Consider the following 25,778-nt stretch of genomic DNA (forward strand, 5'->3'; position numbering starts at 1 on the left):
GGCAAAAGTTAAGGCCCCAATCCTGCACAGAGGGATCTCTGCACCTGTGCAGATCTTTCTGCAGGATAGGGACATGTGACTGCACTTCTATTATCACACTATTCAAAAGTTTCTAACTTGAGGACCAATCCTGTTCTCATTGAAGTGATGGTAATAGTTTCATTGACTGTAATGGTGCTGATTGGGAGCACTGATGTGGAGTGCATCTTGTGTGTTTGCAAAATATTGCAAAATCTAGCAAAAATTGCACTGATCATCATAATTCTGGAGTGTGTGATTTCCCAGTCCCCAGCCCCAAGCTTTTAATTTTTCTTCTGGTCTAGCTCGTAAGGCTTTTACAATTTATTTTTTGTTATATGTGTTTCAGTAAAACATTTACAATCTCTCTTTCATGCAAATTATTTCAGAGAGGTAACATTGTCTCTGTTCTCCCAGTAGGGCCATGAGAAGAGAATATAGACCTGATTCACCATTGTGTTACTCTAATTCTACACAAACATTACACACCATAAATCTGGAGTAATAGATTAGGTGGTCAATCAGACCCTGTCTGTGCTTAAAACCGAAATGCTCAACCCTTTGCAGTTTGGAGTAAGAATTAAATCTATTTCATATTGAAGCTATTAGAATTTTTCCCCAATGGAAAGTTCATTTTACGACACTTTGCCGTAACTTAATAATATTAAATACCTCTCTCTCACCCACACGCGTGCACACACAAATCCCAGCCATGCATTGCTTGGCATGAAACATTTCATCCCCAAGACCAACATTCTTCAGAAACTTCAGAGCATGTGAAAGCAGAATGTTTAATGGAAACTGTTTAGTATTCTCAGTTATAACATTCAGGCATCTGCTGTGATTCCAATATTACACAGAAAGGAAAATTAGAAATTGTGATATAATTAAACTGAATGAACTGTAAGATAAGCACTCAAATAATACAAATGTCTAATTAAAAATTATGTGCTCCTAACATAATTCTAATACCAGAGAACGCAGAATGGCAGACATAATGATAAATGCACAATTCTCAAAGAGTTTTTTACAAAATATAAATCCTTTTTTTAAAATAAGGCACTGCAATAAATCACGTCCTAGTGGAAATAAATAACTTATGCAAATTACACTGTATGAGTTGTCCTAGTATAAGAGGATGTCACACATTTGTTACACTGACCTTTACGTAATCGACTATATTTACAATGTTGCATGTCATCTGTTGTTAATTATGTCAATTTATTCATATCTGTAGTTCCAAAACTCATACCTAGATACCACGTATTAAATCTGAACTAATTGTAACCATCTGCTAAGAGACAAAATGGTCTGATTATTTTTCTTTTATAGACTTAAATAGAACAAACACTTATAATGATACTTCACATTTTCAAACTAATTTAGCATTGCTAACTCTCACAAATCACTGTGGGGTAGGTAGGGATATTATATACATTTTATTCATGGAGAAATTTAAATATACAGAATTAAAGTATCTTGGTCTAAGGTAAAGTTCTGGCCCCATTGAAGTCAAGGGAAATTGACAGGACCAAGATTCCCCCTTCAGTGTCTAAGCCAGAATTAGAACTCAGGAGTTCTAGATCACCAGTCCTGTGGTCAGAGCACTAGACCATGCCTCTCTCTTATCTATCGTTCCTTTTGTATGGGTCAAATTCCAGTCCCATTTAAATCAATGAGAGTTTTAATCTTGCCTTTAATGTGGCCAAGATTTGGTCTGTTCTTTTTACAAAATCATCAGAGTAGAATCTCATTACAGTGGTTGCCATTAAAGTGTTTACTATTTTCTCTTTGCACACTGGAAATGTTCCCTGTGGCATTTCTGGTCTTAGCATAGAGAAGTTGGTGAATATTCTGATAGTATTAAGTACTTGTTAAAGGCACTTATAAAGCTATCTGATGATGACATCAGGTGCACCCTTTGTGAATTGTTGAGATTTACTAAAAGTGAGTATGTGAGTAAACACAGTCCACTAGTAAATGTTCTATTAAAAAAAAATCACCCTGGTGTCAGCACCATCTCCACATTGGGTGGGTACTTTTTTTTAGGTGGACTTGGTGGGGGTTGTTCTAATTTCAGCTACCAAGGTGGGTTAGTGAAAGCTCCCTGTAACTATAAATTCAGTTGTTTAGTGTTCCTGTTTGCATGCGTGGTCAGAGGAATGAGCAGAGAGAGCTTAATTTTGTTGCCTTTTGATTTTGTATTCTAAATTTTTTGGGGGGGGAAGGAGGGAGGATAAATGCACAATTCTCAAAGAGTTTTCTACAAAACATAAATCCATTCTTTGAAATAAGGCACCTGCAATAAATCACATCGTAGTGGAAATATGCAAATTAGACTAAGTTTAATCTAGTATAAGAGGACGTCACACATTTGTTACACTGACCTTTGCATTACCAGCTATATTTACAATGTTGCATGTCATCTGTTGTTAATTTATGTCAATTTATTCAAATCTGTAGTTCTAAAACTCTTACGTATTTACCATGTATTAAATCTGAACTTATTGTAACCAGCAGTTGTTCAGTGTTCCTGTTTGCATGTGTGATCAGGAGAGTGAACAGAGAGAGCTTAATTTTGTTGCCTTTTGATTTTGCATTCTAATTTGTGGAGGGGGGGAGAGATGAGGTGTGCAGGGCCCTGCTGTCTGTCCCAGTTGATTTTGATTCTTGTTCTGTGGTGTTTGATGTTGACATCCAGGGAAAGAGGCTTTGGTTGGGGAGGTTTATGTGGTGGAAGGGGGCTGAACTAGGGGGTTTACAATTGCCATCATCATGGCTGCCTGTGGGTCAGGCAAACCTTGGAGTTGGAAGAGATTGCCTGGACCAAGCCAAAACCACTTGGTATGCACTGATGAATTCATGAATGGCCTGGCAGGAATAGGTTGATCAAATCCCATCTGTTTGAAACTACAATTGTGATGAAGGCCAACACTATCCATGATTCTACCAGAGTTGTCATGAATCTCTGATCAGGTGTCAGCATTGTTTTTGGAGTTGACCATAGACTGTTGCTGCTGGAGTCTTTAATGCATGTGTAATAATCAGTTTAGATAGGTCACGGTGTCTCTTCTTGGAAGTGAAGGATTCTCTGAGCTTTATCCAGAAGATTCAGGGACATTCCCACTGGGGATTTCTTAATCTTGCCTTTGAGTATTTCAGGCAGCATTAGATCACTCCCCTATAGGGTGTTTATTATCCTGTGTATTTCAGCACAGAGGTTGTTCCTCCCCCATATCAGTGCCAAAGGTAGTCTATTTCTATTCACATAAGAATCTGGTGGGTTTCTGCAGTCTCCTCCCTGTTGCTGAGTTAATGGCATTACTGCTGTCTGCCTGCCAAATTGCTTCTGCCTATTAGCAGTAATAAGGCCAAAGAAGGGCATGAGTAGCTAATCACCCCATTTGCATGCTGAGGATCCAACTCATGTGGCGCGTTATAAGTTCCTTCTTGTCACCAGTGAAGGTGCATTGGAACTACTTTCTCCAGCTTTGCTGCAGCTTGTCACAAATCTCGTCTTGTTCAGTAGTACCTGTTTCAGTTAGTCCGTTAAAAGTTCTAGTTTAGCTAGTTAGAGTTCAGGCTAGGGTATGCCCTGGGCCCCAGGGTTTAAATTGTGCTAGTCTTGTAGGCATTGGATACCCAGAAGTGACCCGCACACCAGCTGTCTCTGCTGCTTGGGTGAATCCAATATCAGCGACCGCTGTAAAATGTGCAGGTCCTTCAAACCCAGTACGAAAAAAGAGAGAGACATTAGACTTTGGACCCTTCTCATGGAGTCAGCACTGGCTCCTACCCTGGTGTGCTGAGCGGAATCGGCACCGGGCACTTTGTCGCCGGTGTGCAGCAACCCCCCGGCACCTTCTGATAGCTGGCACTGCTCCGCATCAGAAAAACAGAGGAAGGCTTCATTGTCTCAGTAGCATCGAGAGAAGGCACGGGGAGAGGCTAGACCCACATCGGGCAGCCCTGGTTCCCCCCCGGGCTCTAGACCTCTGAGTCAGGTCGAGCGGAGCAGCCTGGTTGCGTCGACTCAGACCTCTCTGGCTGAAGTCCGCATGCCTTCGACACCGGAGGTCTTGCAGGTGGCCAAAGATGATATGACCCTGCAGGTGCCCGGGGCACTGCCGGCACCCAGACCCCGCTCTAGAGGCAAGCTGATGCTGGGATCTCAGCAGCAAATGCCGACTTGATGCAGATCCCGGTCAGGGGACCGCTCTTGAGCTCATTCGTCACACAGTGTCCTGTCAGGGCACAGCCACCAGCCTCCGCTCTCATCACCCTCCAGGCTGTCTGGTAAGGTGCTGTCAGAGCAGAGCTCCACGCCGAGTACAGGCTGTCAGCGGGACAGGCACCAATGCCACAGATGCTCCCACTCTAGGAGGAGCTACAGGAGCCGCTCTCGACACAGCTGCCATCGCCAGTCACACTCCGACTATCGTGCATCGAGGTATCGAGCTCGCAGCTCCCAGTGAGGATCACCAGCTCCATGTCATCATGGATCCAGGCGTCGAAGCGTCTCGACTAACAGCTGCTCGAGGCAACACCATTACTTGATGCCAGAGTCCAGATACCGTGGCAGACATTGTGCTCAGCACCACCGTGCCTACTGTTCGGCGCCGACAGATCGTTGGCAGCCCCGACCTCGTCCTACACACAGCGTCCTATGACCCAACCAGGCCAACCTGACCAGCTGGTGCCACCAGGGCCAATGGCAGGGACCCATGTGGCAGGGCCAGTGGTGTCAGTGGGACCCCCCGGTCCTCCATGCACGTCCAGCAAGGCCCTTGGTTGATAGTGGGTGCATCGGAGGCTCCGTCAGCCACGATGTCCAGATGTCTGAGGGACACATCGGTGGGTCACGACTCGTCGGCACCTCAAGAGGAGTCCGACCAAAGGGCGGATCCTGCAGCACCAGTTGGCGTGCAGAGTCCTGTACCGGCCCCTTCCCCTGCACCAGAGGAGAAGATCCCAGCCCCACCCCCCTCCGTACCACAGGAGGACTTCGGGGCCCATCAGGATCTGTTAAAGTGAGCAGCGTCCAGTCTCCACCTCCAAGCTGAGGAGATGGAGGGACCCTCGGACTTGCTGTTCGATGTACTCTCGTCCTCGGCACCGGGCAGAGTGGCCCTCCCGCTCCATGAAGGGGTGGCCAATATCTCTAATGCTCTCTGGCAAACACTGGCCTCTCTTGCCCTGATATTGAAACGGGCAGGGTGCAAATACTTTGTGCCCCTGAAGGGGCACAAATATCTCTCTACCCGTCTGGCCCCCAACTCCCTAGTGGTAGAGTCCGTGAACCACAGGGAGAGACAAGGCTGACCAGGTTCCGCACCCAAAAATAGACTCCAAAAGGCTGGACTCATTTGGCAGGAAGCTTTATTCATCCACGAGCTTCCAGCTCAGAGTGGCCAACCACCAGGCCCTCCTCAGTTGAGTTTAACTTGTGGGGATCACTGCTGAAATTCGAACCCTCCCTTCCCGAGTGTGAAAGGAAGGATTTTAAGGCATTGGTGGAGGAAGGCACCACTGCCGCAAAAAGTTGCTCTGCAGGTGGCGGCGGATGCGGCTGACACAGCTGCCCGGTCCATGGCCTCAGCTGTGTCCGTGTGCGGGCGTTGGGGCTACTGCTGTCCGGGATCTCCGCGGAGGCACAGTCTGTGATACAGGATCTTCCCTTCTACAGCAGGGACCTGTTCGCGGAACAAACGGACATGTGAGACTTCACGGCATGAAGGACTCACGTACCACCCTTCAGACCCTCGGGCTCTACATTCCACCCAAGGAAAAGGCCAAGTCTCAAGTCTCCGTTCCTGCACCTCAGCCTAGATACAAATCTGCCTACAAGAGGTCCAAAACTCAGAAAAGGCGACCTCAAAGGCAGTCTCGCTTTGCCCTGTAGATTGGGCCCTCCAGAGGCAAGCAGCAGGGCAAGAGGCGGTTTTGACTGGTTGCAGGAGGGTACCCCAGTAACCCTGAAAGGACCTTCCCACCAATAAAGTTGGGTTTCAGCAACTGCTTGTCTGCTTTCCTTCTGGAATGGTCCCGAATAACATCGGACCGATGGGTCCTCAGCACCATTTCCCGGGGTTATACGCTGCAGTTTGTCTCGCCCCCACCTTTCCTCCCCACTCTCTCGGTCAGCGGGGGACCTGTTGCATCTACCCCTGCTGCGGCAGGAAGTGGGTCGGCTCCTCAGCTTGGGAGCTGTGGAAGAGGTTCCGTGGGAATTCTGGAGGAAAGGGTTCTTTTCCCGTTACTTCCTGATCCCGAAGTGAAAGGGGGACTCAGACCTATCCTGGACCTGCGAGGCCTCAGTCGGTTCATGGCAAAATGCCGGTTCTGCATGGTCTCCTTGGCATGTATCATACCCCGACATGTATCATACTCTGGCGATTGGCATGCGGCCCTGGACCTCCAGGATGCTTACTTTCATATCCACATATTCGAGGGGCTCAGATGCTTCCTCCATTTCGTAGTGGGACAGGACCACTACCAGTTTGCGGTCTTTCCCTTTGGCCTGTCCACTGCACCCAGGGTATTCACAAAGTGTATGCCGGTAGTGGCAGCCTATCTCTGACATCGAGGGGTACAAATATTCCCCTACCTCGACGACTGGCTGCTCAAGTGCACTTCCTGATCCCAGGTTCAGATCCATGTGAACCTGCTCTTGGCCACGTGTGTCAAACTGGGCCTTCTAGTAAACGAGGCCAAGTCGACATTGGTCCCAGAGCAGCGCATAGAATTCATAGGTGCCCTCCTGGATGCCTCCAGGACCACAGCCTCCCTTCCCCTGGACAGGTTCCTGACACCGAAGGGGCTTATAGCCTTGGTCATGAAGTTCCCCATTACCACGGCCAGGGCATGCTTACAGCTCCTGGGCCACATGGCAGCGTGCACATACATGGTGCTTCATGCCCGGCTTTGGATGAGACCTCTCCAACTCTGGTTGGCCTCAGAGTTCTCCCAGGCCCAGCACAAATTGGACAAGATCCGCTCGGTACTGGCAGGGGTGATTGCCAGGCTTCAGTGGTGGTACTGCCTGGACAATATGCTCCAGGGAATTCCCTTCCGGGACCCTACCCCATCACTAGACCTAGTGTCTGCTGCGTCGGAGCTAGGCTGGGGAGCCCACTTAGGGAATTCTCAGATCCAAGGGATGTGGTTGGCCGAGGAGCTGTCTCTTCACATAAACGTCAGGGAGCTCAGGACTATGCGATTAGCCTGCATGGCATTCAGCTCGCAGCTGTGTGGCAAGGTGGTCCAATTACTCACGGACAACACCGCCACGATGTTTTACATCAACAGGCAAGGCGGGACGTGGTCCTTGGCCCTCTGCCTGGAAGTTCTCAACTTCTGGGAGTTTTGTATAGCCCACAACATCTCCCTGAAGGCCTTCCACCTGCCGGGCGTCGTCAACCCACAAGCTGATTGCCTGAGCAGGATTTTCTCCTCCCAACACAAGTGGTCGCTCCACTTGGAGGTCACTCACCAGCTCTTCCAAGCGTGGGGCTCTCCCCAAGTAGACTAGTTTGCGACCAGACAGAACCGCCCTTGCCACAGGTTCTGTTCCAGTGGGGGAGTGGGGAGGAATGCGATCTCCGACGCCTTCCTCCTGTCATGGTCAGGACAACTTCTTTACGCTCTTCCCCCATTTCCCCTCATTGCCAAGGTCCTGGAGAAAGTAAAAACAGAAAAAGCATGTGTCCTCCTAATCGCCCCTGCTTGGTCCTGGCAGCATTGGTATGGGACCCTCCTAGGCTTACTTGTGGCCACTTCCTGGCTGTTGCCGCTCTGCCAGAACCTCCTCTCCCAGGACCAGGGCCGCTGCCTCCACCCCAATCTGGACACTCTCCATCTGACAGCCTGGCTGATCAATGGCTAAATGCAGAGGAGAGAGGGTGTTCGGAGGGGTCAGGCGTGTCCTCCTAGAAAGTAGGAAGTCAGCTACGCACCAGACCTACCTGGCAAAATGGTCCTGGTTCTCCAGGTGAGCGGGCGAGCAGGGTGTTTCCCCAATGTCTGTCCCGCTCCAGCTTGTCCTTGAGTACCTCCTTTCCCTTTGAACTCAAGGCCTGGCCCCTTCCTCTGTCAGGGTGCACCTGGCAGCTATTTCGGCGTTCCATCTGCTGGTTCAGGGCTGCTCGGTTTTCTCCCATGCCATCACTGGGCGTTTCCTCAAAGGGCTAGACCAGTCCTCCCCTTACTCTAGAACGCCTGTCTCTCAGTGGGATCTAAACTTGGTGCTGTCCTGCCTCACAGGGACCCCATTCAAACCCCGGGCCACATGCTCGTGGGCCCAGCTTTCCTGGAAGGTAGCCTTTCTTGTGGCCATCACGTCAGCCCGGCGGGTCTCGGAGCGTAGGGCCCTGACTTGCAACCCCACTTATACAGTCTTTCACAAAGGCAAAGTTCAGCTCCGCCCACACCCTGCATTCCTCCCCAAGGTGGTCTCCACCTTTCACATGAACCATGACATCTTCCTACCTGTCCTCTGCCCTAAGCCACGCGCTTCTAATGAGGAATGCTGCCTCCATACCCTTGATGTGCACAGAGTGCTTGCCTTTTATCTGGAGCGGACTAGGCCATTCTGTAGGCATTCGCAACTCTTTGTTGCCTTGGCAGAGCGTGTGAAGGGCCAGTCGATCTCCACCCAGAGACTGTCTTGGTGGATCACATTGTGCATCCGGACATGCTACAACCTAGCAGGGGTCTCCACACCGCCTATCGTAAGGGCTCACTCGACAAGGGCTCAGGCCTCGTCGGCTGCCTTTGTGGCCCATGTCCCTACCCTGGATATCTGTAGGGCTGCTACCTGGTCCTCAGTACAAACGATCATGCCACACTATGTGATCGTCTCTCATGCCAGGGATGATGCTGTTTTCGGTAGGGCTGTGCTCCAGCCAGGGGATTCATAAACTCCTACCCACTTCCATCACACATAGCTTGTAATCACCTACTGTGGAATACACATGAGCAAGCACTCGAAGAAGAAAGGACCTGTTCCGTAACTGGCATTCTTCGAGATGTGTTGCTTATGTTTGTTCCACATCCCGCCCTCCTTCCCCACTGTCGGAGTTGGTCCGGCAAGAAGGAACTGAGGGTGGGGGGAGCATGCGGCTCCCCTTATAACGCGCCATAGCGACGCCACTCCAGGGGTCGCAGCAGCTCTCCCCCTACGGGTACTGCTGAGGGAAAAACTTGCGGCACCAGTGCACGTGGAGAGCATGCACACCTACTGTGGAATAGACATGAGCAACACATCTCGAAGAATGCCAGTTACAGAACAGGTAACTTCCCTTTCTTGGCTCATACTCCTTCCCTTTGTCCTCCTTTGCTGCAGAGAATAAGACAGTTGGCATGCCAGGGGTTTGGGGCTTGAGACTTTCTACCCCTCAGTGCAGAGGACTGCTGTTAGCATCTACCCCATCCTGCAGCCTCCACTCACACTTCTGCTGGAACACCAGAATCTTACTCTCTGTGCTAGTATCTTGTCAGGAGTTGCAGGATCAAGGTCCAAATTGTCGTCGTCGTTGTCATCATCATCGTTATTCTGAGTGCATCTCTCCAGCCTTCCTGGTTTACACATGCAAATAGCCACATGCCAGAGAGAATTACAACTGGGTGGGAAATAGTTTTCCCATCTCATATTGGAATGAAAAGTTATTTTAAACTGAAAGATGGAATTTGCATTTTGAACATGTCTAATGGGGCCACTTTGATTATTTCAAAATGTTTTCCAAAAATCTTTTAAAACAAGATATGTGCTGAAACTGACCCTCTCCAGCAAACAAATTCAGGTTCGACCAATCGTCGTTTTCTGATGAAAAATCATTTCATCAAAAAATTCCGAACCAGTTCTCGTGAGCATGCTTGTGTAATAAGGGCCAATAAGATACAGGAGCCAGTATCAGGAATGCCAACCACCCCAAGGCCTTAGAAAGCTCAATTAAATTAGCATCATGACATTCTTGTTATAACAGGCAACTTTTCCCCTTTTTTTACATCATTCACTCTCTTCTTTTCACCCACATTGTCTCATACACCTGCATGTGCACAACTGCCTTTATAGGAAAAGGAAGATAGTAACAAAATAGGAAGATCCATGGCAGGGGGTGGGGTTTGGCTCAACCCATCAGCATAGGCTGTTGTATCCCTTTTGAATCATTCTCTGTTGTGTTTATGGCTTGTTTTTTGTTTTATTGAATAGTCAATAGATCTCCTGCAGGGACTAGTCCTATTTGCTTTCTATGGCAGAGACCAGTCAAATGTCCTATAATACTATACTAGTTTATAGCAAAATCAATGCAGTGGAAATATTCTATTTTATGGCATTCAAAGGAATGTTTTTGCTTAGCCTCAGAATTTATATTTATGATGAATTTCTGAAGCATGGAATTATGTGCATGTGCATTATTGATGTTGCCTTTTTCTTCTGTTTAATCTCATTAAAAAAAGGGAGCGAGAGAAAGATAATCCCATTTGGTCATTCTAGTTACCCAGAAATATCCAACCCTAGCCTTTGCTGTGAAACTAGTTCTAAACGTTAAGTGCATAAATTGAAATAATTTGATGAATTACTGCCGTGTAGCTCTGTGTACAAGTACCAGTCTCACAGCACATCTTTGAGCTAATATTTTAAGAGCTACTGTAGCACCCTCAAGTGGTGATGCTGATTTTTATGTATAGCTTTTTCTAATCTTTATTTCCAGGCCTTAAATGATTCAATTTCATGCATAGGATTGAACTGTTTTGATATTAAGTCTGATCCTGCACTCTTAGTTCAGGTAAAATGGCCATTGATGATAGTTAATCACACTGCAATCTGAAGTGGGGACTTGGGAAAGATTTTCTTGCAGTGCTCGATGATTTTGTGTGGCACATAAAACATTTCCTGTACCCCTGGGAACTGGTGCTGCTGCTTTTTGTACTGGCAAATACAAATGTGCCGATCTTTAGAACACTTTACAGAAAAGAGAAAAACAAAAGCTAGGACTTTCCATGGCAAAGGACAAAGATAGACAGTACGGCAGAAACTCAAGAAGGCAAGAGCATAGCGTCTGGAACTTGCTGAATTAGCTGCATCCTTTCAGTGAAGGTTACTACGGTTACTTATGACGTTTACTGTGTCTCAGTGAAGTTTTCTAGGTTCGCCTGTGAAGCACTGTGGTTTCAGCTTTTCTCTTGTGGTTGCCTGTTTAAGCAGGCTTCCATCGTCTGGCCCTCTGAGTTACCACTTGTAGATACCAACAAGTGGGCAAATTCTTCCTCAAAAAATAACAAGTAACATCCTATATTAATGATGCCCTCCTCTGGGACTTCACCCCTTTCCCAGTACCCAAAGAAGGAGGAGTCAGTAGAATATAAGACTATGAGAGATCAGGGTTCTGTTCTGTGGTGCGATGCAGATTTGTGAGACCCTGGACAAATCACTTAATCCCCCCATGCCTCAGTTTCTCATTTGTAAAATGAGGATAATGATGTCTATTTACCAGAAGTGTTGTGAGGCTTAATTCATGTTTACAAACCACTTTCCGGTCCTTGGTTGAAAATAGCTATAGGCCTGCTTGTTGTCAAACAAATATCGTACAAGTATTTTCTTGAGTAGAGAGACTCTGTAGACTGGACTGGTGTTGCGATGAAGGACTGTGTATGGTTTTGTGTTTTGTGTGCCTTTTTGACTAAATGGTTACTAGATTTATGCCCTACCATTTTCAGTATATTTACAATTTGCAGTTAAACACTCATGTAAAATATTCGATACAAAGTACAGATCACAATAGCTAACACTTATATGCATCTTTCAAAAGACAGTATAAAAGGAAAATAGAGAACGTTAAAGCAAAATAGATGTTATAAACCTGTATTCCAGAGTCTGTACAAACACACTTGGAGGTTTTAGCGCTCAGGAGGTGTTATCATCTTTGTCACTTTTGGTGTGTCCCTGGTTGACAGAAAGTACAGCTCTGCTAGGATTTTCTTTAATTAGCTTGTAGATTCCATATAATGAAATAAGCAGCTAAAACATAAGCATGTGAGCTACCATGTTCTCCAAGTATGATGTGTGTGAGAATGATTGTATCCTTTAAAAAATCAGTAAAGGCACAGGTAAGTTTGTAATACCCTAACATTAAACAAATAAATTATTATAATCTTATTAACATTTTTGCATCAGCAGTGTGGTGTATTGTGGTTGGAGATATTTTTAAATGTTAATTGACATCTATTCCATTTCTATATGCACAGAAATTCATTTATGTTTTTAACTACATGACCCAGTCAGTCAAGATAAACCCAGGGTGCACACAACTGAGAACATAATTTGATCCATAAGGTTTTGGGAGTTTGTGTAAGAAAACATATTGCTTAGTTTTACATGGGTATGGTTAATAGGCATAAGCCAAACCTCCTTGCCTTGGGCATATAGAGCCAGACTTTTAAAGATATTTAGTTGCCTAAATATGCAAATAGGTAACTAAGTGAGATTTTCATAATTGCCTTCGTGCCTAACTCCTGTTGATTTCAAAAGCCTAAGTGGATTTCAAAATCCCACTATTCACCTATCTGTATCTTTAAAAATCTGCGCCATAATCCCTTCGGTTGACCCACTCTGAGGGAGTGGAGTAAGTTTTTAAAAGTAAGCTTATATCCTGATAAAGTAAGTGCAGGAATATTCAGATGAGGTGTTTTGAAATGAAATCTCTTCTTGTGTGACTAGCAAGTTCATTAAGCCTGATGTGCAGCTACCTGTGCTCATAAACGTCTGTTAAACCAGTAAGGACATGCCTAGATAATCTTCCATCAGTATTTCACTCTTCTCCCCATGTCTAGTGTTCCATGAGAAATTAGTACATTTGCCTGGACACCCACTTATAAGCCAATTTATTTGCTGATACTTAATAACAATTGACCGAAAACATTAACAAACCCTTCAACTAGCATTAGAAGTCCTAAATTGTTTCAGGCCTCATGTGACCAGGAGTTGAATAAATGGGGCAATTTGTACTTAGAAAAGTATTTATAAATGGATTAATTAATTTCTTTTTAACTTTTTTTATGGAGACGAATGGACAGGAAAAAATATACTCCAGTGCTAACCTTCCTTCCCTTTCATATTAATAATAATGTCAGACTGCTCTTCAGTCCTACATCCACGGATTCAATTTACTTCCTTTCATGCCAACAAGAAAGCTGTCTATCAGCCAGAGATTGGGTGACAAGAAGTCCCAAGAAACACAGTGCTGTTTAAAGGAAACCATAGGGGAGAAGTCTTCAAACCAAACTATATTTTATATCTTGTTGGTTCCTTTTTAAAGCTCTGGTATGTCTTTGGAATGTTGCCTGGCTAAGTCGCTTGCATTTCATTAGAATTGTATTTTGTCTGCAAGTTCCTTTTGGGAGGTGGCAACTTCGGAATTTCTCTAAAGTCCATTTGTTCTGTGCTGCCAATGTAATATATTGATTACAGATTAAATATAAAGGAGTGGCACTGGACCATTCCAGAATGGGGAGTCAAAGAGGCCCAGACATATTTCAGGTGCTAGGATGGAGAGAGCGAGCGAGAGCCCTCTAAACCTGCATCACAGGTACAGCTACATCACACCTCATGCTTCTAGTCAGCAATTTAGAATGTAAGAATGGGAAGAATAATGTCAGCAGTATTCCTGCAACAGGGATGGAAGTGGTGCGGGTTATACAATAAATAGGGACTTTTCAAACATGACAATGTGTAGCTTCACAGACAACTTCTGTAGATAACAATCATCAAGGATAAGAGACAATTTTCCCATCTATTCTTTATAAGGCTTCAGAGATAAAACTCACATTCCTGTAACAGTCACCTCAACCTATAGAGATCCTTTATGAAGCAACATCTGATCATTTTTTCCATTGATAATTTCCTTCAGTAATTACCTTCATCAGGCAGCCTAGCTGGCACCTCTTCATGTACCCAACTTTACCATCAAATATTGGCAAAACTTTGCTGCACAGTGAACTAGTGAAGAATACACGTTAGAGACCAGATTCCAGTATTTGCCCTGTTCTGCAAGAGTCAGACATTTTTTGTACTCTGTGGACAGCTGCATCTCTCCATAACTGTTACAATAGAATAACACAAATGTAGGACTAGAAGGGACCTCAGTAGGTCATCTAGCACTGTCTCCTGCTCTCAAGGCAGGAGTGTTTAATGTCTCTGCCTGTCTTAATGACATAGTTTTGTAGTTTCATCATAACTTCTTTCAGATAAAGATTTTAAAGAGGGAAGTGCTTTTTTGAGTGAGAGGAACAAGCTCAAGCACAAATCAGTATTATTTATTAATTGTATTTATTTGTATTGAGTAGGAGTACCAGGCATGGCCCCATTGTGTTAGGTACTATACAAATACATACATCCAGTCTCCTTGAACTCCTGTTGCTAGTCAGGCTTCCCAGCTGTCTCCACTGGCAGTAAGTGTGAGTCCATCCTTGCCCCGTACTCTCCTTTTCCTCAGTATCATTTGTCTGCACTTTATTACCTCTGCACATTTGCAGAATTGTAGAAATGACCTGTCTGCTCATCTAATCAATCCCAGCTGGTAGGATTGTTCCTTACAGTACATTTCCTAATGCTTTACTGAGGACATTTAAAAATAGATTGAAGAACGGGATTTCCATCCCTTCCCTTTGGAGACTGTCCTGTTCTTGGGAGATCTCACTTTGGGAAGTATTTGCTGACATTCAGCCTACATCTTCTGTCTTTATTTTTACCCAGTTACTCCTAGTTGGGACCTCTTCTATCTAATATATTTATCTATCTCTGGTATTTCTAGGATATCTGTCACTATAAAGTGCAGCATCCTGGGTAGCATCTTAAGGCAGTTCATTTTCATCCTTGGTGTTTACAACATTGTCATTGCATGTGTTGCTATGGCACTGTCTTCATTCTACCTCTCCTCAGCCATTCCTTAATCTGTTCACCTTAATCACTGAAACTCAGGTCTCTTTGGACCCATCGAGTCTCATCACTTCAGACAACCATATCTGTACAAGCAAAGCAGCATGATTGTGTCACCCTCAGCCTCAAACAACTCCATTAGCTTCCATTTCGGGAACTAGTTTGATTTCCTTTGTTTTTAAAATCTTCTGTGGTGTGACTCCACTTAGTCTCACTAGGTTGTCTCTCTGTTTCCCCACCCTGTTCCTCTGCTGATCTGCCATTAGCCTCCTCTCTGTCCACCCACACACATTATGACTACTGCATGTGAGCCTTCTCCTCTGCAGCATTTGCCATTTGACACAGCCACTCTGTTTCCTTCTGCCTCGTCGACTCGCCATCTCATTTAAAATCACCCCTGAAAACCAATATTTTTCTCCCTTGCCTGTACCTCTTAATTTTTCTCTGTCTAGTGTAGATCTAGGATTTTATAATGTTGGTTGGTGGAGGAAGTAGAATCAATATCCAAATTAGATGCTGTTTTCAGAAAATCTGCAATTCATTGTCTACCTCAGTGGTTCTCACCTTGGGATACGTGTACCCCTGGGGATATGCAGAGGTCTTCCATTGGGAAATCAACTCATCTAGATATTTGCCTAGTTTTATAAAAAGCACTAACAAAGTCACTACAAACTAAAATTCTCATACTGACAATGGCATTTTTATATTGCTCTATATATTCTACAGCAACATAAAGTGCATATACATGTATTGGACATGCATTTTATGTCACTTACTGATGCGTGCAAGCACGTTAATGACTTTGAAGTTGTCATGGTGTGTATGTGGTTGCTATGTAAAAATTGATAGATTTTTTCTTTTGTAAATGAGGAGCTGGAAGTGGCAGTAGTGGCAACGGTGAAAATCGTAAGAAATTGAAAATGACTGGGGAAAAGCCCATCATCAGTTCTGCTGGAATATATTGCTTTTAGGTTCACATCTACAAATAGCAGTCCACTTCATGCTTTGTGTTTCCTTTGAGGAGAAACTCTATCAAGCAACAGTATGAAGAGGTGCATTTGCAATGACATTTGAAGACAAAATACTCTGTGCATGCTGGTAAGCCAGTAGATTTTTTTCAAGGAAAGCTTTCTGAGTTCCAGACTTGAGAGCTTAAAATGAAAAAAAAAGGTTTCAACTATTACCACAAAAGCACTTGAAGCTTAATATGTAGATCATATGGCCCACTTGACATCAAAGTTCTAGTGATATTTCCCCAACATTCAACACAACTCAGCTCAACTCGACTGGTAAGAAACCCATTCATTTTCTCAGAGGTTAGCAGCAGTAACCTCTCTGCCAGTCAGCAAGAGGATCTTCTTGAGCTGTCCTCAGACTGTGGTCTGCAAATGAAGTTTAATGACTTCACACTGACCCAGTTCTGGTGTTTAGTACAAAAAGAGAACACTGACCTTGGGAACCAGGCGTTGGATGTTCCTTTACCTTTTGGGTCAACATTTCTTTATGAAGTCTCATTTTCTGCCATAATTGCCATCAAGACACAGAGCAGAAATAGACTCAGTGTGGAGAAAAACTTAATTGTGGCTGTCGCTTCACTGCCTCCCAGAATGACAAGACTCACAAGTGAAAAACAGGCTCAAAGATCACACTGAAATGTAAGTATAATCTTTAAATTCCAATCCATTTATTTTATAATTATATGGTAAAAATTAGAAAGTAAGCAATTTTTCAGTAATAGTGCACTGTGACACTCTTTTATGTCTGATTTTGTAAGCAAGTAGTTAAGTGAGGTGAAATTTGGGGGTATGCAAGACAAATCAGACCCCTGAAAAGGGTACAGTAGTGAGGAAAGGTTGAGAACCACTGGTCTATCTCATGTATCACATGAGCAACAAACTTTTAAGATCTTGGCTGTCCTGCGAAGAGGTCAGTTTTATTTTCTCTCCATTGTTAGTGTCTTGAGTCAACTCTTCATGAGTGCTCACTAGGGTTAATCCATTCAAATGGCCTGCAGCCATTGTTGTATATCTGGAGTTTTTCAGGGGAGCAAAAGTTGAAAGAGGCCATTCCTTAGAAGCTGTAGCTACAGGAAGAGCAGCAGTTATTCTTAGTAATATATGACGACTGTAGAGTCCAAACACATTGGGGTCTGGGGAGGAGCTAGTTACTGCTGCTCCTACCTTGCCTTCCACCCTACAGCTAATCTTTCTACCCTCCTGCAATTCCTGTGTGTGTTTCCACTTCCTTGCCCACCCCCGCATCACCGGTAGTCCTTGTCACTTTCTGCCTTTGGGTCTGTTTCCTCCTTGGTCCTTTGTCCTCACCTGGTCTCAATCTCTTCCCCTCTTCTAGTTTTTCTATCCTACCTCCACCCACATGCCGAATCCTGGAGTCTTTTGTTCCAACACACTCTAAATTTCCTGTGTCTGGATACCATTCCTTCCCCCCCACACTCCTGGAGCACTGAAGCATTCAACGCAAAGAGCCCTGGAAAACTATTCTTTCCCAGCTGTACCCTCTGTACCCATAAAGGCTGGACTATTAGTTGTCTGGTTAACCTTGAGGCCTCGGACAAATACTTCCGATGTCCTTCCCATTTGTTTCCCAGAATCAGCACTGTCCTCAGCTGCTTGTCTGTATAGAAAAATATTTAATTCTGACATTGTTTCGAGATGCAGTTTGGCCCAAAAAATGCTGTACAAAGTGAAGCTTAAGATTATTGTATGTTACTCTCAAACAGCACATTTCCTCCTTCTCCTCTCCTCTCCCCTCCTCTGCACAATCTTCAGCAGAATCAGTGAGTGTTTTGGGCATTCATTCAGGGTCCTGTGTTTCCCTAAATTTTAGGTGTAGGGTTTAAGTGGCATTAATACTGTCAGCCAAGAGCCACCTGTTTGCTCTTTCCAGCACAGCTATTAGATAAAAACTGGACCAAGTATGTTCCTGAAGATTGTTAACCTCGTGCAGAGGACTCATTCCACACAGAAAAGAGATTTTGCTCTTCTATTTTTTAGATGGCATAAAATCACAAATAAATAGATGGCATAACCCTGAGGCCCTTACAATTTCATAAATTGAAAGTTTTATCTGAGCAAAACAAATTCTTATAGGAGTGGAAAAAATCTGTTTAGTGCTTGGCAAGTTGGTATTTAAATTTTAAAAAAAATACCGCTAGAGATGTTATTTCTAGCTAAATGAGATCCTGTGTTAAGAACAGCTATGAATTTTGTGGTGTCTCATGACACTAGAAGACAACCCTCTACTGACCAAGTGAGCTATTGATGAGACTTTTGCAGAGCACCTAGCCTCATGCCATAAAACTAGTGCGATAGCCTAGGCTAAAGCTAATGTCCATCTAGGCAAGATTTTGATGAACTGTAGTGCTCCAAGAGAGAAAATACGATGACAAATATTTTCTTTTCTTCCAAGGAAGAAAGAGAACTTATTCACACAATCCATTCACAATAAGCATAAATCTTATTAGCCTAAGTAAACTATGTCTAAGGTTTGAGTGGTAGCCATGTTAGTCTGTATCAGCAAAAACAACAAGGATTCCTTGTGGTGCCTTAGAGATGGAATATGAACGAGAGGCTGCTAGACAACTCTCTGACACCACATTCTACAGGCCATTACCCTCTGACCCCACTGAGGATTACCAAAAGAAACTACACCATCTGCTCAAGAAATTCCCTGAAGAAGCACAGGAACAAATATACACTAACATACTCCTAGAGCCCTGACCAGGGGTATTCTATCTGTTACCCAAAATCCATAAACATGGGAATCCTGGGTGCCCTATCATCTCAGGCATTGGCACCCTGACAGCAGGATTATCTGGCTATGTTGACTCTCTCCTCAGGCCCTATGCTACCAGCATTCCCAGCTATCATCGAGACACCACTGACTTCCTGAGGAAACTACAATCCTTTTGTGATCTTCCAGAAAACACCATCCTAGCCACTATGGATGTAGAAGCTCTCTACATGAACATTCCACACAAAGATGGACTACAAGCCGTCAGGAATAGCATCCCTGATACTATCATGGCAAACCTGACGGCTGAACTTTGTGACTTTGTTCTCACCCACAACTATTTCAGATTTGGGGACAATTTATACCTTCAAGTCAGCGGGACTGCTATGAGTACCCGCATGGCCCCACAGTATGCCAACATTTTTATGGCTGACTTAGAACAACACTTCCTCAGCTCTCGTCCCCTAATGCCCTTACTCTACTTGCGCTACATTGATGACATCTTCATCATCTGGACCCATAGGAAGGAGGCCCTTGAGGAATTCCACCATGATTTCAACAATTTCCACCCCACTATCAACCTCAGCCTGGACTAGTCCACACAAGAGGTCCACTTCCTAGACACTACAGTGCTAATAAATGATGATCACATAAACACCACCTTATACTGGATATCTACTGACTGCTATACTTACCTACATGCCTCCAGCTTTCATCCAGACCACATCACATGTTCCATTGTCTGCAGCCAAGCTCTAAGATGCAACTGCATTTGCTCCAATCCCTTAGATAGAGACAAACACATACAGGATCTCTATCAAGTGCTCTTAAAACCACAGTACCCACCTGGTGAAGTGAAGAAACAAATTGACAGAGCCAGAAGGGTACCCAGAAGTCACCTACTACAAGACAGGCCCAAAGAAAGTAACAGAATGCCACTAGCAGTCACCTACAGCCCCCAACTAAATCCTCTCCAGTGCATCATCAAGGATCTACAACCTATCCTGAAGGACGATTCCTCACTCTCACAGACCTTGGGAGACAGTCCTTGAAATGGGATTTTTCCTGCCTTGGTATCCTACTTTTAATTGAATTGTCTCATTAGACTGACCTCCCATTTGGTAAGGCAACTCCCATCCTTTCATGTGCTGTGTATTTATACCTGCTACTGTATTTTCCGCTCCATGGGTCTGATGAAGTGGGTTCTAGCTCACGAAAGTGTATGCCCAAATAAATTTGTTAGTCTCTAAGGTGCCTCGAGGACTCCTCGTTCTTTGTCTATGCAGTCTGAACTAGTCCTAGCTTAAATTTCCAATACTTCAATTCCCTCTTATTCCATGACTGCTTACTTTGCATAAGAGTCTTTGGTGTGGGACTTTGTCAAAGGCTTTCTGACACTCGAAGTACACTGTCAACTGGATCACCCTGTCCACATGTTTGTTGACTCCCTCAAAGAAATCTAATGGATTGGTGAGGCATGATTTCCCTTTACAAAAGCCATGTTGACTCTTCCCCCAACAAATTGTGTTTGACTATGTGTCTGATTATTCTGTTCTTTACCATAGTTTGAACTAATTTTTCTGGTACCGAAGTTAGGCTTGCTGGCCTGTAATTGCTAGGATCACCTCTGCAACCTTTAAAAAAAATCGCCGTTAGTTAACTACCCTCCAGTCATCTGGTACAGAGACTGATTTATGTGATAGGTTACATTTCACTGTTAGTAGTTCTGCAGTTTCGTATCTGAGTTCCTCTAGAACCATCTGGTTCTGGTAGCTTATTACTGTTCAATTCATCAATTTGTTCCAAAAGCACCTCTATTGATGCTTTAATCTGGGATAGTTCCTGAGATTTGTCACCTACAAAGTATAGCTCAGTGTGGGAATCTCCCTCACATCCTCTGCAGTGGAAACCGATACAGAGAATTCATTTAGTTTCTCTGCAATGGTCTAGTCTTCCTTGAGTGCTCCTTTAGCACATCTATCATCCAGTGGCCTCACTGATTGTTTGGCCAGCTTCCTGCATCTGATGTACTTAAATTTGTGTTTGCTGTTTTAGTTTTTGTGTCTTTTTCTAGTTGCTCTTCAAATTCTTTTTAAGCCTACTTATTTGTATTGTTATACTTGACTTGCCAGAGATTAGGCTCCTTTCTGTTTTCCTCACTAGGATGTGACTTCCAATTTTTAAAGGATGTCTTTTTGCCTGTAACCACCTCTTTTACTTGGTTGATTAGCCACAGTGGCATTTTTTGATCCTCTTACTGTTTTTTGTTTTTGGTTGTTTTTTTTAAATTTGGGGTATACATTTAGTTCTGATGTTTTTAAATAGTTTCCATTCAGCTTGCATGCATTTCACTTTTGTGACTGTTAATGACCTTTCTCATTTTTGTGTAGTTCCCCTTTTTTGAAGTTAAATGCTACTGTGGTGGGTTAAATGCTACAGTGGTGGGTATTTTCCCTCCTGCAAGGATGTTAAATTTAGTTACATTCTGATTGTTATTATTGACAGGTTCAGCTGTATTCACCTCTTAGATCAGATCATTTGCTTCACTTAGGACTAAATCAAGAATTGCGTGTCCCCTTGTAGTTGTTAAAATGTCATTAAAAGCATAATATATTTTCTCTGCAGTAGCAATTCTGTTAAAATATATTTATATGAAAGGAAATGTTACTAGTTAGGAATTTGTATTAGGTATACAATATGTATCCTAGACTAGACATCCAGCAGATGTTTGGGAGGAATCATATTTGTTTTTAAGGGTCTTATTCTTGTCTTTAGTTACATTCCCAGGATGTTAGGGAAAGAGGATTTTTTAAGAAGGAGATTAATTTAATTAAATACCTCCAATCTCAGTATTTGTATTTTTGTAAGCTTTTATGTTTGACTTCTAAATTTATTTCACAATACAAATGTCTTTCTTTACCAAAATAACATCCCACGCTGATTTGCTCTTTTTCTGCAATGAAACCACATTTGTGCAGTGTCTGTACAGGAGTTAGTTATTGCAACTTGGATGTTACATTTTAAATGCTGGTGCTTTTTCCTTTTTTGAGGGGGGATTTATCCTGCTCTCTGTGCCGCAATGTTGCATATATATTATGATGCAGTGTTTCATTACATAACCACATACACAGACCAACACCATTCATTGTACAGATGGACAGAGTGAATGAGGCACAGAATTAAAAAAAGAAAAGGGGAACTCTCAATTTCAGACATTAAATTGGGACTCGGGAGTGCTGGGTCTGTCCCTGGCTTTGCAACATGGACAAGATCTCGTAATTAGTCTTGGTAGAGTTCAGTTTTTAGTTTTTTAATAATTGTGATGGATAATATTGATGTTTATTTTTAAGCATTTTTATATTTTTTGTCCATATACATTTTCACAGTGGGAACACTTCTGGGGGGTGAGTCAGACAATAGAGGAGGTTAGGCAACAATTATTTAATGATGATAGATATTGAGATTCAAAAAGTTAAAGCTTTATAACCATTAAACACAAATGGTCAACATCACATGTCAAAATATACCAAATAAATATCCATAAATTAAAGTCCAATAAGTTTGCAAGCTTCATTTTTTCTTACTTTGCCTATCTGTAAATTTCAGTTAGTATTCATGGAAATATTTTTTGTTTGTGTGTACAGTGAAATCAATGTTTACTGACATTTACTGATAAAAATCTAACCCTTCCAAGCCTAATCATAATGTATATACACAAGGGAGTTTAAATCAATTTAGATCACAACCCTGAGACTTCTTGTGAACAGACAGCCTTCCCTGCCCTCAAAAACTCCATTGAAGATAGTGGGGTTCCACATGGGGACAGAAATTCACCTGCACACAAGAAGGTGCAGGATCAGGGCCTTAATTCTGCTATTTCCTAACTTTTGAGTATTTGACTTTGCAATCTGAATGCTCTTTTAATGTAGTGTTTTGTATGTAGATATATAATTATATATACGCTCTATATGTGTGGGTACAGTCCAACTTTGAATACATGAGATCTTAATTGTCAAGAATTTTAAAAATACTTGAAAGCTATTGAAATTATATGGGCTGCTCAGGATCTTAATCTTTCCCTTTTAAACTATGTCAGACTAGATATGTTTTCTTTTTTCTGTCATCAGTTATTTTTCTCACTTTTATACAGTCATTCATGGTTTCTGTGCTATTTTTGCCTTTTTATAGATGCCTTTGATGCTTCCTTTATGCCCATCTTGTTTTTTTTTAAAAACCCAAAACTATTTTTCCTTTTAGTTTGGTTCTTCGTGTTACCCTTTTTCGTTGTTGATTGTTGCTACTAGTTCCAATTAGTCATGAGATCCCAGGAGAGTTCACTGACTTGTTCATGCAGTTTTCCAGTGATCATAATGAGATTTAAATGAGGGAACTGATAAGGACTCTGGACTAATGTTCAGTTCACTGGTGACAGAACCATGAATCAATCAGATAGACTGCTGACCTAGGGAAAGTTTCATTGGTTACATTTAGGTAACTGTGGTAGAATGCATACCAAGACCTTTACTTCTAAGAGTCATGAGCTCACCTTCTAATGTTAATTAAATGTCAGGATCTAAGTTCTGAAGATCAAAACGATTATTTCTTTCTTTCAAGTGCAGTCAGGAAGGAAGCACTGCATGTGTTCCCCCCTCCCCATGAGATAAGGGTTCCTTCGCATCTAAATGTTACGACTTTCCATCCCCGACTTTGAAGACAAAAATAGTGCATGTAATTTGTTTGGGTATAAAGTGATTTACGATCAGACGGTGTTTTAACAGAAGAGAAGCAGGTTAATTTCACAACTTTTAATTTTTTTCTTCAAACTATAGGGTTTAAGTTGTTAATCTCATCATCCATCTATCTCGTTTATTTTTGTAATCACACTAAAAGTTTCAGTAAGATCCAAGGGTTTTAAAAAACGAATTATTTCTCCATGGGCTTCATTTCCTGAACTATAACTGAGGGAAAAGGATTTTCTAAACAGCTTGAGTGATCTGTATGTAGGAATAGACAGTTAGAGCATATGTTGGGTGTTGCTTGTCTAAAAGGGGGTAATTCTTAGAGTGGTTGGGTCACTTGGATATCAAAGGGAAGAAGACGACTTCTGCTAGAGGAAGGGGAAGGAGATTGCAACTCTGGCTCCTTTTCTCTCTCCTTGGCCTCCGACTTTAAAACCTAAGCATCTGTTGCTATGGAAACTCAGGAGCCTGATGCTCAGAGAAGAGGAATTGTAACCCTCTGCCAGAGTAATCACATTGGACACCAATTGCAGAAACCCCCGTGCCCACTTTAATCGTGTGCACATTTTCTATCCATTAGCTGTAAAAGTGCATTAATTAGTGGCCCCATTTAGCCTTGAAGTTAACACCGCGCAAAGCCCAGGTCGTATTGTTTTGCCCTATAACTGAACAGGGGTGAGGGTGGGGAGAGAGAGAGAGAGCCCCTCGCAGTCGTCTTCGCTCCCCACCCCAAGCAGTTTTGTTTATCGCAGGCTCCTCTGCCGAGGAGCACAGTTCGGGTGGATTTCCACAGAGGGGCGCTGAAGCACGTTTTAATGCAGCAAAATGAATTAATACAAAAATAGTATGAGGCACAATATACTGGATTAAATAAAATAAATCGTGAAGAGCGTAGGGGTGGGGGCTGGAAAGCCCCCCACCCTCCGCTCGTTTCAGAGGGATCGCTGCTCATTGCCTGGAGCCAGAAATCAAAGCTCACTGAAACTGGGGAAGCAGCTTGCTCGCAGGCTCGGCAGCCAGTGGCATTAGGCGACGCTTTCGTCCTCTCTCCCCTTCTGATTTTTCCCCCCTCCCTGGGAGTTTGCTGTGAGCCGAGCTGGATTTTCACGCATAGAAACCTCGTCAGTCTCCCTGCTCCCAGCCGCAGGGTCCTGTCTCCCCGGCTGCGATCAGGTGTCTGTTGCGCCTTTTCAAGTTCTTTGCCGAAAAGCCACAGGGAGATGGCAGGAGAGCAGCCCACCCTTCCTCCCCAGAAGTGCAACGTGCTTTGAATGAGGCTTCCCAGTTTGCAGCCTGCTCCGCTCGCGCGCTCTGTGGCACTCCTGGAATGCGACCTCGGAGACGCCTGCCCATCCCGGGGAGGCACTGACAGCTGGCGATCTACTCAGCCCCCCCGGCTGCCCATGCACACACCCCCGGACCCCATTTAATACCGATCCTCTCCGGCGCCATTAGCTGGGGTTCGGCATACCTTGGCTGGTGCAACATTCCCGGGGCCTGGTCTTTGTTTTTTGTTTTTTAATTTCCCCGTTTCCCCCCCCCCACCCCCGCCCAATGCTGTTGAAGCAAGGGAGAGAAATAAATATGCTGTCTTCCTCCCCGCTCTGCGCTCCACGCCAGCTCCACTGATGTGCTACGGAGAAGAGCAGAGCTCACCTGTGTGTAGCATGCTGTAACCCCCCCACACACACACACACAGAGCTTCTCTTCCCCCCCCCCCCCCCGGATTGACTTGATGGCTTCACTATACCAGCGATTCGGTGGGAAGATCAACACTTCCCGATCTTTCCCCGCGCCACCCGAGGCGAGTCACCTTCTGGGGGCTCAGTGCACCGAGGAGACCAGCGCTGCCGGCCAGACCGCCCGCCCGTTCCAGCAGGAGAGCCGAGTCCGCTTCCCGTACCAGCCCCGGAGTGACGCCGAGGAGGAAGATGTAAGCCCCAGCCTTGTTTGGGTTTTGCTCTGTTTGTCCCAGTGTCTCTCTCGCGTGTGTCCGGAGGTCGCTTGGCTGCCCTCTCTCTGCCTGATCTGCGCCCCGCTTCCCGCAAAAGGCCGGCGATGGTGCTTTATTAATGGCCATGTAAACAAGCCCCCAAACCCCCTCGGCTCCCGCTCTGCTGGGGTCTCTGGGAATGAGTGGGGTAGGGAGGGTCGGGATGCTGTGCAACGTGCTTGGGTTGGGTGCGTTTGGAAACCGCCCGTGTATGCTGCACCCAGAGCCCTCCGAGTGAGGCTGGAAGTTTTTGCCTGGGGCAGAAGGCTCCGCTTTGGCCCCTCTTGTCCTTCTTGCCCAGCTCCGGAGCCCTGCCGGGGACAACTTCGCACCCGACGCG

The 25,778-nt window shown here is 44.3% G+C and overlaps 1 protein-coding gene across 4 annotated transcripts in view; it reads left to right on the forward strand.

The window, feature by feature from the left end:
* DPP6 (dipeptidyl peptidase like 6) overlaps positions 1 to 25,778 on the forward strand; it is a 792,069-nt gene that overhangs the window by 100,687 nt on the left and 665,604 nt on the right. Inside the window, exon 1 of one of the 4 annotated variants that reach the window (XM_050940406.1) lies at positions 25,151 to 25,378. The exons of 2 other annotated variants lie outside the window; for them this stretch is intronic. In XM_050940406.1, the coding sequence (XP_050796363.1) occupies positions 25,181 to 25,378 (198 nt within the window). In that variant the 5' untranslated portion in view covers positions 25,151 to 25,180. Of the gene's footprint in view, positions 1 to 25,150; positions 25,379 to 25,778 lie in introns of those variants that run through there. One more of the 4 variants, XM_050940411.1, reaches the window with a different exon arrangement.

The sequence above is a fragment of the Gopherus flavomarginatus genome, chromosome 2 (assembly GCF_025201925.1).
Source record: "Gopherus flavomarginatus isolate rGopFla2 chromosome 2, rGopFla2.mat.asm, whole genome shotgun sequence".
NCBI classification, from domain to species: domain Eukaryota; kingdom Metazoa; phylum Chordata; order Testudines; family Testudinidae; genus Gopherus; species Gopherus flavomarginatus.